General features: G+C 36.7%; 1 protein-coding gene across 1 annotated transcript; it reads right to left on the bottom strand.

The window, feature by feature from the left end:
• Window positions 1-3,183: 3,183 nt before the first annotated feature.
• Window positions 3,184-17,700, bottom strand: LOC110441147. The gene is made up of 5 exons (XM_021484244.1): window positions 17,381-17,700; window positions 12,192-12,398; window positions 8,839-8,968; window positions 7,274-7,432; window positions 3,184-5,530 (listed from the first exon to the last, which is right to left on the bottom strand). Exons 1-5 carry the CDS (start codon window positions 17,507-17,509, stop codon window positions 5,109-5,111), a joined length of 1,047 nt encoding a protein of 348 aa, XP_021339919.1. The 5' UTR covers window positions 17,510-17,700; the 3' UTR covers window positions 3,184-5,108.
• Between the last annotated feature and the right edge of the window lie 245 nt (window positions 17,701-17,945).

Here is a 17,945-nt window from a genome sequence, read left to right as displayed (position 1 = left end):
TTAACCATTCTGAAACCATGACTATTAAATGTCGATTTATTACGTGGTACAGTCCGTAGATTGAATGCTGATTCAGCCATTCCGATACCATGCCCATTGAATGTCGATTTACTACGTGGTAAAGTCCGTAGAGTGAACACTGATTTAGCCATTCTGATACCATGACTATTGAATGTCGATTTACTACCTGATACAGTCCATAGAGTGAATGCTGATTAAGCCATTCTGATACCATGACTATTGAATGTCGATTTACTACCTGATACAGTCCGTAGCGTGAATGTTGATTTAACCATTCTGATACCATGACTATTGAATGTCGATTTACTACGTGGTAAAGTCCGTAGAGTGAACACTGATTTAGCCATTCTGATACCATGACTATTACATGTAAGCCAGTATTATGAGTTAATATTAAATGCATATTTTTCATTTTATCTCTTTGATTATTAAATAGTGAATGTTAACATAGCTTTTAAAAATAAATAAATATATAAAGCATAAAGTTGATGCTAATTGAGCCATTTTGATACAGTTACATGTAATTATATATACTAATTTGGCCTGTTTGATATTGTAGATGCTGTTAATTTTAGTTTGATTTAGTGAAAGATGACCATTTATTTAACTTGTTTGATGAGCAGATATGTGTTGTTAAGTGAGCTTGATTCATCATTGAATGTTGATTGAGCGTGTTTGATAAGTTTATATTAATTTGAACTGGACTCTGTGATATAGTGAGTATTGATTGTTGATTGAGCGTGTTTGATAAGTTTATATTAATTTTGAACTGGACTCTGTGATAAAGTGATAATTGAACGTTTATTGAGCGTTTTTAGCTCACCCGCCCGAAGGGCAAAAGAGCTTATGCCATGGTGCGGTGTCCGTCGGCCGTCAACCTTTCCTTTAAACGATTTCGAGATTGGACAGGCCTAGAGTCTTGATATTTGGCTGAAAGCTTCGTTGGTAAGATCCCAACAAAGTGTGAGAATGAAAATGACATTTGCCTACTTTCAAGGTCACAGGGTCAAATGTGTCAAACATTTCAAACGACTTTTTCTAAAGAACTGAAAGGTACAAAATCTTGATGTTTGGCATGTGACTTTCTCGGAAAGGGCCCGACAAATTTTGCGAATGAAAATGACCTTAATCTTCTTTCAGGGTCACAGGAGTCGAATATGTAAAACACTTCAAATAACTTCTTCTGAAATACTGAAAGGTATAGAATCTTCATATTGACCTTCTTTCAAGGTCATATGGGTCAAATGTGTCAAACACTTCAAAGACTTTTTCTGAAGAACTGAAAGGTATAGAGTCTTAATGTTTGGCTGGTAGCTTGTTTTGGTGGAGCCCAGCAAAGAAGTTTGAGAACGAAAATGACCTTGATCAGCTTTCAAGGTTATATGGGTCAAATATGTCAAACATCAAACGACTTCTTCTGAATAATGGAAATGCCTAGAGTCATGATATTTAGCTAAAGGTTCATTCGTAAGAGCCTGACAAAGTCTGCAAGTGAAAATTATCTTGACCTTCTATGAAAGTCACTGGGGTCAAATATGTCAAACACTTCAAACGTCTTCTTCTAAAGAAATGAAAGATATAGAATCTTAATATTTGGCTGGTATCTTCTTTGGATATAGGTCGACGAAGTTTACAAATGAAAATGACCTTGACCTACTTTCAAGGTCACGGGGGTCAAATATGTCAAAAATATCAAATGACTTCTTCTGAATAATCGAAAGGCATATAATCATAATATTTGACTGGTGGCTTCTTGTGATAGACCTAATCAAAGTATGCGAATTAAAATTACCTCAACCTACTTTAGAGGTCACAGAGGTCAACAACACTTCAAAGCGCATGGATTCATAAGATTTGGCTGGTAGCTTCAACAGATTGACTTGACAAAGTTTGCGATTGAAATATTTGTAGTACAGTATAATATTTAATGAGAATAATTTGCTATGACTGCTTAGATATCCAGGTGAGCGATACAGGGCCTTTGGGCCTCTTGTTTAATAAGTTTATATTATTTCATGAACTGGACTGTGTTATATAGTGAGAATTGAATGTTGATTGAGCGTGTTTGATAAGTTTATATTAATTTTGAACTGGACTCTGTGATATAGTCAGTATTGATTGTTGATTGAGCGTGTTTGATAAGTTTATATTAATTATGAACTGCACTCGGTGATATAGTGAGTATTGATTGTTGATTGAGCGTGTTTGATAAGTTTATATTAATTATGAACTGGACTCTGTGATATAGTGAGTATTGCTTGTTGATTGAGCGTGTTTGATAAGTTTATATTAATTATGAACTGGACTGTGAGATATAGCGAGTATTGAATGTTGACATAACCAATTTCAACAGCAAAATATTGAAGGTCNTTGTTGATTGAGCGTGTTTGATAAGTTTATATTAATTATGAACTGGACTCAGTGATATAGTGAGTATTGATTGTTGATTGAGCGTGTTTGATAAGTTTATATTAATTATGAACTGGACTGTGAGATATAGCGAGTATTGAATGTTGACATAACCAATTTCAACAGCAAAATATTGAAGGTCTATTTTTGTTAAGTTGATAGTTCCTGTTAATTCAACCACTTAGTATTAAGAATTATGAATATTGATGTGATGCAGACAGCGTGATAAAATAGTTCATATTTATTTATCCAGTTTCAAATAGTGAATGTTTGTTTTGATTCTTCAAATAGTAACTACTGATTTAAACCGTGTTAAACAGATATTATTGAATGTTCAATTTAAGAAGTCAGCTTGATTTAGTGCTAAGTCAATGTTAATGTATCCCGGTTAATACTGTTCATAGTTAATGCTGAATTAGAACGTTTGATACAGGAAATTGATATAACCAGTGGTATTACGTAAAAAAATGAATGTTGAATTAAAAAAACATTGATGTTGGTCATAACATCGTTGTAAACTAAACAGTGAATATTGATTTAACCATCTTTATGCAAGGAAATGGTATTTCAGATTTAACCATGCAATAAAGAGTACATGCAAATTTAGGCGACCTGCTATATAAACTATAAATTCTTACAAACTGCACAAGGTAAGCGATACAATGTCATCTAGTTTATGTTATACACCAGTTTGTTTGTTAACTCAAATAAGTCATTTATTTGATCATAAGATAATAAAAAATGTAATCGCGCTAAGGTGCCGTGCCTTTATAAGAAATGTACACATCCAAAGTAAACAATCAATGAAGTAAAGAATGAACAACTTACAAAACAAACTTACTGCTTTTCTTGCCATTAAAACAGTTAGGTTCAAATAAATAGATACAGGTTAACAAAACAAAAAAACTACACTCTGTTTTGCTAGTATCTATGACCATAGCTAGAAGGCTACAGTCATAAAAAACGGAGCAATATTTACTAGTCATCTTATTAACAGAAAACAATAGTGGTTTGTTAAGTGGGAAGCGGTAAGAAGTTAACATATAAAAGAAAAATATCTTCGTCATTGACTGGTACCTAGGACTAGATACAAATAGTTACATATTAAAACCAAGAAAATTCCTAGCGTGAGTCAAGAGTTACACATGAAATTACCAGAAAATCTATTAGCAATTTGCTCCGGCCTATGATAAGAATTAAACATATACATGTACATAACAGTGACTTACTTTACCATGTGACTAGAAACTAATAATTACAAATGTGGAGAACATTGGAATAATTCACGGACCTTATAACTAGAAACGTTGCAAACAGAAATGAGAGTTTTGTGTCCGGGCTAGCAGTAAATACATGGCATTCCATTTAGAAGCACGGAAGGCGTTAGGACTTACTAGTGCCTATTGGCTAGAATTAATAAGAAACATATATAAAGAGATCGTAATGGGATTCGTTGGGTTCTACGGTTAACTCTACATGGTTACATATGTTCAAAATCTGAATATCATGCTCGGTCTCCACAAAGTTATTGTTAAGCATGAACGACTTTAGAGTGGTTTGCTGGATCTATGACTAGCTGTAATGATATAAATGTAGAAGTCAGAAACAATGTCAGCGATACGACAGGGACCATAATTGCCAGCAGTAGGAATTCAAATGTGAAAATCAGAAACAAACTATCAATCTTGAAGTGACTTGCTAGCAATAATAGTAACAGGTAAATCAGTGAGCATCTAAAAGGTGATATGGTGGTGCATTTTACCATTACTAAACAATTACACAAGGACCTCAAATGTAATGTCCCCGAGGTCGTGTTTGTACGTCAGCCATCAATCTACGCTACTGTTTACGTGCACTAAACACATACACTCAAACGGTTAATGGTACATCGTAGAAAACTAGAAATAAGTCAACACGCCAGCTACATATATCATAACGTCAACACGAGTAAATCATACCTATTACTAAATCCAAAACACAATTATATTATACATAATCCCAAATACAATTATCATCACTCCCGCTATATATGTATACAATATATCACAACAAGATTACATTATCCTTAACAGTATTACATAATCTCAAACAGTATTACTTGATCCCAAACGGGCCATATCTAACCAAGTAAATGCTGACCATGAACGACCCGCGCTCGGCCACAGTGTAGATGTAGCGATGATCACATGGCTATTGGTATATCTATAATCACCATTGTAGATACACACATGATCATGTGATGAACAACAATCCCCTGGGATAACGTGCTGAGGTTTTTGTTATAGATAATACATGCGCTTTATATATTGCCATCATTTAGTAATCGATGTATCAATGTTTTAACAGATGTTATACCAGACAAGTTAGTTCATATGAGTTGGTTATGTTCCCTGTTATATTATATGTCCGATAGTTACTTCCCATGTACAATTGTTAAAATGGCGTCGCTGATACTACTGCTTTTGTGTTTTAGCTATTGAAACAACAAATACTATTAAATACCTATTTGAAACATATGGGAGGAATAAGTGTAAATACAATGGAAAGTATTGTGCATGAACATCATATCACATAAAATAGAGAGAAAACAACAAATTTGGACAGTCGAAACGTCAGTGTCTGACCTCGCAGTCTCGCTGTGATAAACCTGAATAAATATACTACACCCGTGAAAACAATCACACTTCACTCTCATCATCATCAGTCACGTGACTTGGACGTTTCTTTCCACTACCAAATCTGTGGATAGAGTTTTGCTGAGAATGAGTGTTGGGTACATTGTTTTGGTTCTGTGTAGGTACTGGCGCAAAACATTTTACAAGGTTCACGATTTCACATTGCATACTTCCTAAAGCTTGAATTATGTTGCACAACGCTTTCTGGTTTTCGTTCATTACTCTTCTCAAAAATTCTATATCGTCGATGATCCTTGTATTCATTTTACTGTTCGTTTGAAGGTGTTGTAAGCGCACATCAAGTAGTTTCTGCGATCGTTGGATGGCATCAAGTTGTGGAATCACCAGTGTGGTGGGGGCGGGCGCCGCCGGATTGGATGTCCGCCGGTTAACACCTTTCCGTCGAGGAGGCTGGGCTCTGGATGCTACAACACATAACAGCAATGTCCAACATACTTGAATTGAGAGGATAACACGGTGTTTTCAGTGACTATACTGGCGATTAGAACATGAAATTGGGTTTGAACTCGAGACCGGTAGGTCATGGTCCCTAACGAATCATGTTAAAATATAAAATCGACCATCTGTGATGCCGAAACCAAGTGGAGTTGCAATATAACCAATATCATATATATATAAAATGTCAAAGTATAAGGTAGGTCTGGATTGCTATGAGTGACTACATGTGTAGACAGTCTGAGATGTGTAAGGAAAGTCTGACTAAATGCACCGATGTCTTTGATTTATATAGATATACCGGACAGGAATAAGGATAGTTATGGTTCGTGCTATACGCCAAGTGTTGTCTGCCTGAGATAGAATTGCACAGAGCTAGTTGGTAGGAATGAAAGCATTTTACTGAATCCTAAGTAGCAGTATATTACACAGTATAACGATTGCATGCACGCTTTAATTATTTATTGTAGATACACATATTGGTTTTTAATTTATTTTTTAAAATTGATTGTACGTTTGGTTAGTCATTTCCGCAATATTGAGGATTAAACTTTGCCAAGCGTCATTATCAATTTTCTTTTATGTTTCATTTAAATACCCAATTAATTTAAAAATGTTAAAATGTCTTAGATATATTAATCAATCAAATCTACATAATCATATGCAAATAATATTTCTTTCAAGATTTTGTATAGTTTATAATGAGGTGTAATATCCGCAATATCTTTTCTACACAGACGAAACCTTTCCTTATTGGTCTCCTAAGCTAAAACGATTTATTATACCTCTACTGAGTTTTCCCTATATAAAAAACAATACGATAAAATCTGCTGTTTCCCTTTAATCACTCAAATCTCTCCATCTTAGAGCTACTCCGTCCCCAATTTAGGACTACTCCATGCAAAAAAGGACTACTCCCTGCCAGAGAGAGGACTACTCCCTCATGAATATTTGTAGGCGGAGTTTATAAGATTTCAACCAATGAAAACATTGGTAGGCGGGGCCTTCTCCATGACGCTCGTGACGTCACATTTTCAGAACCAAATGCCAACAGTGAAAATGGCCACCGATGAAGGCCGTTTTGTTGTTGTAAAGAGGAGTTACAGCAGATTTTGGACGCTAAACGTATTTTAAATACAAAAGCAGCTGTAATAACGACTGCAGTGAATTCACTTCACACTCATTTAACAGAACGGAATGCCGGAAGCGTCGACGAGAAGGGTAAAGCAAGCTCAGAGGAGGTGAACGTGTGTCCAGTAAGGACACACAAGTTTTATGCAGAACTTAAAAAAAAGTGGATGGGACTAGATCTAGATATGGTAGGAAAACAATGGTGACTGAGATACAGTCTATAAAAACACTTCTTGAATTCCAGAAATGAACTTATCATCAACGACGATGCATACAGTACTGTACTTCCAATTGTATTTTTTCTCTTTGAAATTCTAAAAGGACATGAATGAATAAATTCATTTGTTAAATTGCCTTTAATCATTTGATTCGTTGTAATAAAACAGTTATAGAATGGGTAATTCCGGAAATAGCAAATTTATGGTCACCCTGGATGAAAAACTATTCCCCTCGTACTTCAGTTGATTGTTTTTTTTCAGTGGAACTAATTTGACATATTAGAATATGATTTTCTTGTAAACGCGATACTGTGTGTAAGGGTATAAAATCCTATGATGTATGTGGTGTACTGTTATACGTACATTTGTTCATCATAGGGCATCCGTCCTCCTCCTCCTCGTGTATGGTTGGAGGAGTAGCGTACTGTATTCTGTTGGGCGCGTTTGGTACTGGAGGCGGTGTGTCATTAGTCTCTGCTATCTCCACCTCCTCAGATCGGATGTTTGGTCCGCCATCTTTTACTGTCAAACATAAATGAACATCTTGCCGTACTCCATACACTTTTAGCGCTGTTATAAATCAAAATGCCGTTAAATACTATACCAAATTCGGTTTACTTGTACGGAATATTGACGAAATATAACAAATATTGTTAAAGACATCAGCAACGAAGCAAATAAACCTACTTTCTAGAGAACACTTCTTTCGCTTCACATACTGTAGAAAATGCTACCTTGGCGAGAGCATGTCATCGGTATAGATGCTTAGTCAAATGTAGAGAGTTCTTGTTCGTCGAGAGCAACACTATTTTGAATAGTACAGTGTGTGTGGAGCTAAGATTGAATGTTAGCCCATAGTGTTTTGCGGGTTCTGACTAAGATACAATATATAGGACGTAAACCATCATAGTTAAAGGTCTAGTTCAAATGAACTTGATATTTCCATTTAAATTAAATAATAAGTTTCGATATTAAAATATAAATCAATAGACTAAAATTGTAAGCTACGAGCTAACTGATTTTGCAACATTTGCATTTGCAACGTAAACTTATTTCAAGTGATACCAATGTGTATCAAGCTTTATAAGACTCTGTTGAAAGTATTTCTAAACATTTTCTTTAGGTTGGTAAAAGTTTCTGGTTACACAACCAGTTAGTGTTTCTATGTGACGTTTCGATGACTAGTACGATATGTACACTGTCACCTTCATCGAACAAATGACCAGTCAATCGTAAGCACACAATGGTGTAAAATGTGTACGAGTTGTCCTATTTTCATAACTCTGTTGAAAGGTTCAATGTGCCTTATTCTTAATATATCATATATGAAACTCCAAATGAATACTTTACTATGGATTTGGTAAAAGGGACATACAATTGTAGCTCCCTTAGATAAAGATAGAACACAACTATTATGTTTATGGAGTTTCACGAAATTTGGATTGAGCTGTAAGAGCAGTTGTCCGGACAAAGACGTGACAAATAATTTTGTAAAAAATGCATAACGGATGGACAGACAGACAGGGATCCGTCATCAAGTTTACGTTCTTTTTCGGAAAAAATAACTAATTAATTATCTGTTTTTAATACGACCATTTGCTTATTTCAACATGAACCCGGAAAACCTTTGTCACTTATTCCTGTATATGATAACGTACATAAATAAGGCGGATATAGACGAATTGCTTGATTATTTAATAAATGTTCGGAATAATCAAACTTAGCCTTTAATATAAAAAATATCATGAATATCATTCCGTTTTTGATTATAAAGAAAATCATGTTTGTTGACAGCCTCACCTCCTCCCCCAACTACTTGGCGCCATTATGCTACTTAGCAGTCCACAGACTTTACAGGAGAATATCCGAAAATCAAGCAAGATACACAAAATCAGCGCTATGGACAACTTCCCTGATACTATACTTACGGCTTTCCTTTTCGTCTTTAATTCTTTCCAGCTTGAACAGATATCTCTTTACGAGTCGCTGTATCATTTCGGAATAAGAGGTATTGTCAGTTTTCAGTTCCAACGTCTTGCAAATATTTTCTCGTCTTTTCTGCACAAGCAAACAATATGTTTTGTAATTATTTATTGTTAAAAAATATGACAGATACATTTATGCATATCACAACATAAATTATTCCCCATCATAATGTCAAACATATGTCGTAGAGTGTTATACACTTATGAACTTTTGTGATTGTGAATATGATGTATTCACCTCTGTTAATATTTCTAGGTCATATATCACATTTCAGTTACCTTCATAAAAGTCTGAATTATTTATCATATGCGTGGGTAAATAATTGATTAAGAACAATACTTGAATGTTCTAATTTAGATGATTTGATTAATAACAATACTTGAATGTTCTAATTTAGATGATTTATATGTGGTGTTTTTCGCCATGTTTATATTGCAGGGTTCAGATAATATAGCTTAGTAGAACAATCATACTGACACATACAATGTATTTTTATTCTAAACATTTTTTATTCTAAACATATATCAATATTCAAAATATTTATTTTGTAAACAACTGTTGATAACAGTGAAAGTGTGTAGGATTTCCCTTGGGCTATGTTTAGAAGTTGATTATCACCGGAAAATAAGTCTACATCAGTTTTTGAGATTCGGGTACTTGTATATGATCCTGCCAATACGATTGGATGTTATTGTAAGTATAAATATACAACATCAACAATACTCCACTACAACACCACGTATAAAACTAGTGTATCCTATAAATACCTCTTTATAGCCCGTAATCAACAATATCCCACTATAACCACATTAAACATATATGCAGAATACTATATCACTATAACACCAACACGCACTTAAAGTATTATTTATTCTTATAAACATTAATAATACCCAACTACACCACCCCGACATACACAGTAGAATATCGTATATATTATATATCAACCAACATCATCAAAACCGCACAATATATATAACACTACCATATTATATCATATACACTTAAACCTAATCCCAACACAACACCACTGAATGTACAACCAACATCAACAGTGTCTCAAACATCAAAAAAATATACACAGTTATGGGTCGAATAATTATAAACAACGCAACACCAGTAAAACTTCACTATAGCGCCATCAAACATCCCCAATAGTATATCATATGTTCTTATAAACAAACAAGCAGACACAGATAAAACCTCACTACGGCGCCATCAAACATCCATTGTACATGTCGTATATCATACATACATACATATTAACACCCATAGTAGCATACAATATAAACTTATAAACAACAAACTGATGTAAAACCACCAAACATGGTCTACACTTAACAGCGATAGAGATGCGGCGTCACGGCTGATATTTGGACACCACCAGATAGATGTTTACACGGCGCCACGTACCATTCAATGTAGCGCCTGTGAAACACCTTTCTAGTAGAGAACATTGTAAATGTCGCCAGTAAATACCCTCCTCTACCAGAAATTGTACACTATTTAATAAGAAAACGATACAACGCAATAATGTCGAGAGCTAGTCTTAGGGTACCAGATAAATGTAGCCGCAATAATGGGCAACTGGAAACACCTTCAAGGCAGTTGGAATAAATTACTTCTATTGAAAACACTACACGGGAATTGGGTTTCAGTGCGCACAGTCACATACCTGACGTGTACAAAGGAATAGGGGTTTTAATGGCAAACGCTGGAAACACCTACAAGGGAAGTGGAGTTTTGAGGGCAAACGCTGGAAACACCTACAAGGGAAGTGGAGTTTTGAGGGCAAACACTGGAAACACCTACAAGGCAAGTTGAGTTTTGAGGGCAAACACTGGAAACACCTTCACACACAGGGAACACCTACATGTACAAGGGAAGTTGGTATGAGGGCACACACAGGAACCACCTACATGTACAGGGGAGGTTGGTATGAGGGCACCCACAGGAAACACCTACATGTACAGGGGAGGATGGTATGACGGCACTCCCAGGAAACTCCTACATGTTCAAGGGAAGTTGGTATGAAGGCACACACAAGGGAACCCCTACATGGACAAGGGAAGTTGGTATTAGGGCACACACAAGGGATCTCCTACATGTACAGGGGCAGTTGGTATGAGGGCCACACAGGAAACACCTTCATGTACAGGGGAAGGTGGTATGAGGGCACACCCAGGGAACTCCTACATGAACAGGGGAAGTGGGTATGAGGTTCTAGACAGGAAGTACCTAATGTACAGGGTAAGTTGGTATGAGGGCCACACAGGAAACACCTTCATGTACACGGGAAGTTGGTATGATGGCACACACAGGAAATTCCTACATGTACAGGGAAAGTTGGTATGAGGGCACCCACAGGAAACACCTACGCGTACAGTGGAAGTTGGTCTGAGGGCACACACAGGAAAAACCTACGTGTACAGTGGAAGTTGGTCTGAGGGCACACACAGGAAATTCCTACATGTACAGGGGAAGTTGGTATGACGGCACTCACAGGAAACTCCTACATGTACAAGGGAAGTTGGTATGAGGGCACACACAAGGGAACTCCTACATGTACAGGGGAAGTTGGTATGAGGGCACACACAGGGGAACTCCTACATGTACAAGGGAAGTTGATATGAGGGCACACACAGGGAACTCCTACATGTACAGGGGAAGTTGGTATGAGGGCACACACAAGGGAACTCCTACATGGACAGGGGAAGTTGGTATGAGGGCACACACAGGGAACTCCTACATGTACAGGGAAAGTTGGTATGAGGGCACACACAGGAAACTCCTACATGTACAGGGGAAGTTGACATGAGGACATAATGGATTGATAACATGTTGCATGTATCGATTCAACTTAATTGGATAAATGTTCACATTGTCGTCAGAGGAACGCAAATATTATCAAGGGATACTGATACATTGATAATGATATGTACTAGGACTTGACCAGAATATTAGCACGTGTTAAGGCTGTGTGATATATACCAGGGGAACGAACAGGATCTAACATATGCCAGTCTTACACGTGTATATCACTGTCATATCCTGGATGACGTCATAGAACTTACGCGACTCATCAGTAGCATTAATAAAAAGCTTAACGAAGCTGACCATATAATTGGAACCATTTTTATAAAACGTTTAACGAAATCCGAATGTCTATAAAGGCAACGTAGTTATGACTAAAATAGCATATGTGCATTCTGTAACATTGGGAATACACCTAGAACACTAATGTACAACACGATTGCTAGCGACTAGCACTCCTGAACAACCGCTTACAGGTTACCTTGATAAACGTCTGTTTTCTAGCTTTCTGGTAAACCAACCAGTTACTATCAGCCATTGCAAATAAGTATCTGCAGAACTTCCACAGATAACAGAAGGACTTAATGGATGGGATCATGTTAAATGGCACGGGTAGGGTACTGCCCTCGTCCATGTAGTTCAGCCATAACTTGGTCCGGGCGAATTTCCACTCTACATCACAGTCGGTCTGAAACATATTATAAGCATAAATTCTCAATTAACAATTAATCACACCACATACCTTACACAGCGTGCCTAACTGGTTTACACGGGGGCAATAAATTGACACAGCGTGGCTTGCTGGATTACACTAAGACTTGTTTTTTTCACACTTTGGCAGTAAAGTGATCCACCGGGGGTAGCGATACAGCGTATCTTTTTTATTCACACTGGAGCAGTAAACTGACACAGCGCACATCGCAATTTGACATTAAGACAATAAAGGGACACAGTTTGCCTTATTGGTTCAAATTCAAATTCATTTATTGACTTTGAGCTTTACAGCTCATCAGTATGTACACAATACATATAAATACAGTGGCAGACACTGCAATAACGCAGTGGAGAATGGACAAAAAATGCATGTAGTTACATATATTTTAACATTATATCATGCTATTCCTCAACTGGGTGGCATCATATATATATTTACTTAACATAGTTAATTCTTTAACGTTCGTTGTGCTTAATAATTGAATCAGCTTGAAAACAGATGGTTTTTTCCAGTAGTACAATTTTATACGTCTTTCTCTTAAAACTTGATAAAATGGACAAATGAACAAAAAATGGTATTCGTCTTCAATATCTTCAGAGTTACAAATTCTGCATATACGTTCATTTCTTACAATGTTTCGATATCTCCCAGTTTCAATATACAGCGTATGCGCTGATAAACGTAACCTAGTTAGAGCAATTCTATTTCGCTTTGGAATATATTTACATAAATATTGTTGTAATGTTAAATTATCAACTAAATGTCTATACAAAAAACATTTCGAGGAATTCTCTAATAATTCAAACAATTCTTGCCGTGCGTTATCAAAGATTCTCTGTTTAATAATTGGCAGGGCTTCAGACGAGTTCACATTATTTTGATTCAGCCACACTTCGCCAAGACCGAGTGAAAAAAGTTTGTCTTTCACAAAAGTTACCCAATTAAAAACAGTATTTCGCTTTGGCATATACATGAGTTCATCATAGGCAGTTTTAAGAACACAGTTCTTAGTATTTAAAAGCTTGAACCAGTACTTAATTAAATTATAGTGTCTGGTATGTACAATCGGAAATCTACCCAATTCAAAATAGATCATTACATTACATGTTGACTTCTTAACACATAATATCCTTTTGCAAAATTCCAGGTGAACTTTCTCAATATCTATGCCTTTGCACGAGCCCCATACCTCAGATGCGTAACACAGTATACTGGTAACATATGTGTCAAAAAGTTTAATCAAAGTATGGCAGTTTAAATTCATATTTTTACATTTTGTATATAAGGCAAATACTGACTTTCGACCTTGCCCGGATAATTGCTTTTGTACAATATTAAATTTATTGTTCCATTTAAAATCAATACCTAGATAAGTAAACTGTTCAACGACTTCTATTTTTTTTCTATCGAAGAACCATTCCTCGTTATTTCGTAAGCGGCCTCCATTTCTAAAGACAACAATCTTAGTTTTTGCCGTATTAACGGTCAATTTCCATGAGTTCGCATATATAGACAAACTATTTAACATATTCTGTAGCTCATTGGCTGATTCTGCAAGTAGCACCAAATCATCCGCATACATTAACAAAAAGAGACTGAGTTCTCCAAAATCATACGGTTTAACACTGTTAGCAATAAAATCATTTTCAAAGTCATTTACATACATTGAAAACATTATTTGGAATAAAATTTCCCCTTGGGCGAGACCCATGTTGTTTGCAAAAAAATCGGAACATCTTCCCTTAGATGAGACACATGTCTTAACTTTTTTATACATGGCTTTCAAAATTGATAACAGCCTTCCTCGAACTCCTAATTTTGACAATTTATACCACAATTTACAACGATCGACGGAGTCGAACGCTTTCTTATAGTCAACAAAACAACAATATAAACGTTAACACTTAGACAGTTAAATCGACACAGCGTGCCTAACTCGATTACTCGAGGACAATAAAGTGACACAGCGTATCTTATCGGTTTACACTGGGGTTGTAAAGCGACATAGCCTACCCTATTGGTTTTGCACTTGAACAACAAGGCGACATAGCCTGCTCTATTGGTTTTGCACTTGAACAACAAGGCGACATAGCCTGCTCTATTGGTTTTGCATTGGAAAAACAAGGCGACATAACCTGCCCTATTGGTTTTGCCCTGAAACAATAAAGCGACATAACTTGCCTTGTTGGTTAACACCGGAGTAATAAACCGACACATGTTTTACATGTTAACACCGGGGTTGTTAGCAGAGACGTAATGGTACAGACTTAGAAGTGGAAAACAAAAGTTTCTCACGCAAGGCTTCAGTCGATTGCTCTAACTACACATAATTGGAACCCCATGCTCAAGTAGTCAAATATATTCCTATTGTGTGGGATGCTGGAAGTTGTATCAGGTTGGCGCCCTCCGTGCTGATAGGCCGACTATTAACGTATACGTTCTACAACAGTTCGCAATCACGGCAAGATGACTTCAAACAAAGTAGCAAACGTTTTACGATTTGATCAACATTCATAAAAGTAAACGATAAAACAAGCTATATATACGATATACTGATATATAAAATTTATAACAGAGTACTTGTTAAGGTTTAAGTGAAACCATTATGCTATATCTGCTATCAGAACAATCTCTCTGTTAACGTACGAAGGTTCATCATTTAAAAACGAAAACTAGAATTATAACAGATGTAACGATGTTACACAAACTATCATTACCATTGAACTTATCTTCCTGTCGCTATCATCAATTGTGACATGAACGAGTCTGATATATAACAGTGGGTACGTTAATTACACTGAACGGACGTTAAGGCGATATAGCATACAGCGATGGTAGAACCGACATTAGATAAAGGATATTACGTCGATATCGGGGAACGTATCTCAGCTGATATCGGGGAACGTATCTCAGCTGATATCGAGGAACGTATCTCAGCTGATATCAGAGAACGTATCTCAGCTGATATCGGGGAACGAAACCTTACGTCGATATTAAAGAACGCATCTTAACTAATACGAAATGTTGAACCGATAGGCAATATCTTAAAGCGCACGTCGCGGTGACATTACAGAACACATGATGAACCGATAACAATCAATGCGTGTTTATAACACATATAATGTACCAACAACACTGCATGTTTCGCCGTGAAGAGTGGACATAAAACTACAATCAACACGTATCGCCTTAACACAAGTCCTATGTAAGTACAGAACACCGTGTGATGGTACATAGAACAACAAAAATACAACGACGTCTGATTGTTAAGAGAACAACAAATACAGAACGACGTCTGATGGTAAACATAATAACAAGTACCCAACGACGTCTGATGGTTATCAGAACAACAAATACAGAATGACGTCTGTTTATTAACAGAACGCCGTCTGACGGTAAACAGATTTGCTAAAACAGAAGCAATTTTATGGTAAATATATTTACAAATACATAACGCCGTCTGAACGAACACAAAGACTTATTAATATAGAACGCCATCTACTGGAACGCACAGAACTATAAGTACAGAACGCCATCTACTGGAACGCACAGAACTATAAGTACAGAACGCCATCTGATCGTATGAACATAAAAACGAATACAGAACTGAGTCTGATGGAACAGAGAGCTTCTAGTTCAGAACTGAGTCTGGTGGAACAGAGAGCTTCTAGTTCAGAACTGAGTCTGTTGGAACACAGAGCTTCTAGTTCAGAACTGAGTCTGATGGAACACAGAGCTTCTAGTTCAGAACTGAGTCTGATGGAACAGAGAGCTTCTAGTTCAGAACTGAGTCTGATGGAACACAGAGCTTCAAGTTCAGAACGTCGTCTGGTTGTACAAACAGAACACAGGTACATAACGCTGCTAGCTGGTACCGAATAATTACTTTTACAGTGTACCGTCTAATAGAACACGAAAAAATAAAAAGTACAATCGTATGGTATACATAGAACTACCAGAAAAAAAACCCCATCTGAACTATAAGTACAGGACGCTATTTGATGATACACACAGAGCTCCAAATACAGAATGACTTGTGATGGTACACACTGATCTACAAGTACAGGACCACTTCTGATGGTACACACAGAGCTCAAAATACAGAATGGCTTGTGATAGTACACACTGATCTACAAGTATAGGAACACTTCTGATGGTACACACAGGGCTCCAAATACAGAATGACTTGTGATGGTACACACAGAGCTACAAGTACAGGACCACTTCTGATGGTACACACAGAATTACAAGTACAGGACCACTTCTGATGGAACACACAGAATTACAAGTACAGGAACACTTCTGATGGTACACACAGAACTACAAATACACAAAAACTTCTGATGGTACACACAGAATTACAAGTACACAATAACTTTTGATGGAACCGCAGAATTACAAGTACAGGAACACTTCTGATGGTACACACAGAACTACAAGTACACAATAACTTCTGATGGTACACACAGAATTACAAGTACACAATAACCTTGATGGAACACACAGAATTACAAGTACAGGACCACTTCTGATGGAACACACAGAACTACAAGTACAGGAACACTTCTGATGGTACACACAGAATTACAAGTACAGGAACACTTCTGATGGTACACACAAAATTACAAGTACAGGACCACTTCTGATGGTACACACAGAATTACAAGTACATGTACACTTCTGATGGTACACACAGAATTACTAGTACAGGACCACTTATGATGGTACACACAGAGCTACAAGTACATGAACACTTCTGATGGTACACACAGAATTACAAGTACTGGACCACTTCTGATGGTACACATAGAATTACAAGTAAACAATAACTTTTGATGGAACACACAGAACTACAAGAACAGAACTCCTTCATGGTTTTATCATAAACATGCATGAACGGAACACTTTTTGGATTGTAAGGGTTCATGGGTGATGCCATTAATTTTCACACATACCTGAATATCCTCGAACGAGTGGCTCATCATGGCGATCAGCATATTGATGAGGACGATGATGATGACGACGTGATAGATTCCGAAAAGCGATAGCCCGACTCCCTCCACTATCGAGGTGCTACTCTTCATCAACGACTCCGGATCATTTGGGCTGTAAACTACAACACTGCCGACTTAATACATGTTTTATAAAGCACATGATAATAATAACCCCCATTTCACTCACTGATCAAAGCGCAACACTTATGCGGCTCGTAATGCTGTGCTTATTACGTTATAGATGAAAAGGTCGGTGCTAACTGTCTACCGTCTAATGTGCGTTGTAGTTACATTCTCATATACACTGCCTGTAATTTACCGAGCATTGATGCCACACTTGTTTCAACTTAGGTTTGTTATATGTCTACTTGGGTAACGGTTTCTCAATTTACTATCACAGACTAAAAAGACGTACCAACTTTTACTCTCGCCCTCTTTCAGCGAATATAAAATAACCATTCTTTCATACAAATACATCAGGCATCATTTGGTTGATGCTGTTTTCCAAATATAGCTTTTTTGTTGA

The sequence above is a fragment of the Mizuhopecten yessoensis genome, unplaced genomic scaffold, assembly GCF_002113885.1.
Source record: "Mizuhopecten yessoensis strain PY_sf001 unplaced genomic scaffold, ASM211388v2 scaffold715601, whole genome shotgun sequence".
Classification (NCBI taxonomy): domain Eukaryota; kingdom Metazoa; phylum Mollusca; class Bivalvia; order Pectinida; family Pectinidae; genus Mizuhopecten; species Mizuhopecten yessoensis.
The sequence above is the reverse complement of the archived record's forward strand: the minus strand, read 5'-3'. Positions and strand labels throughout refer to the sequence as shown.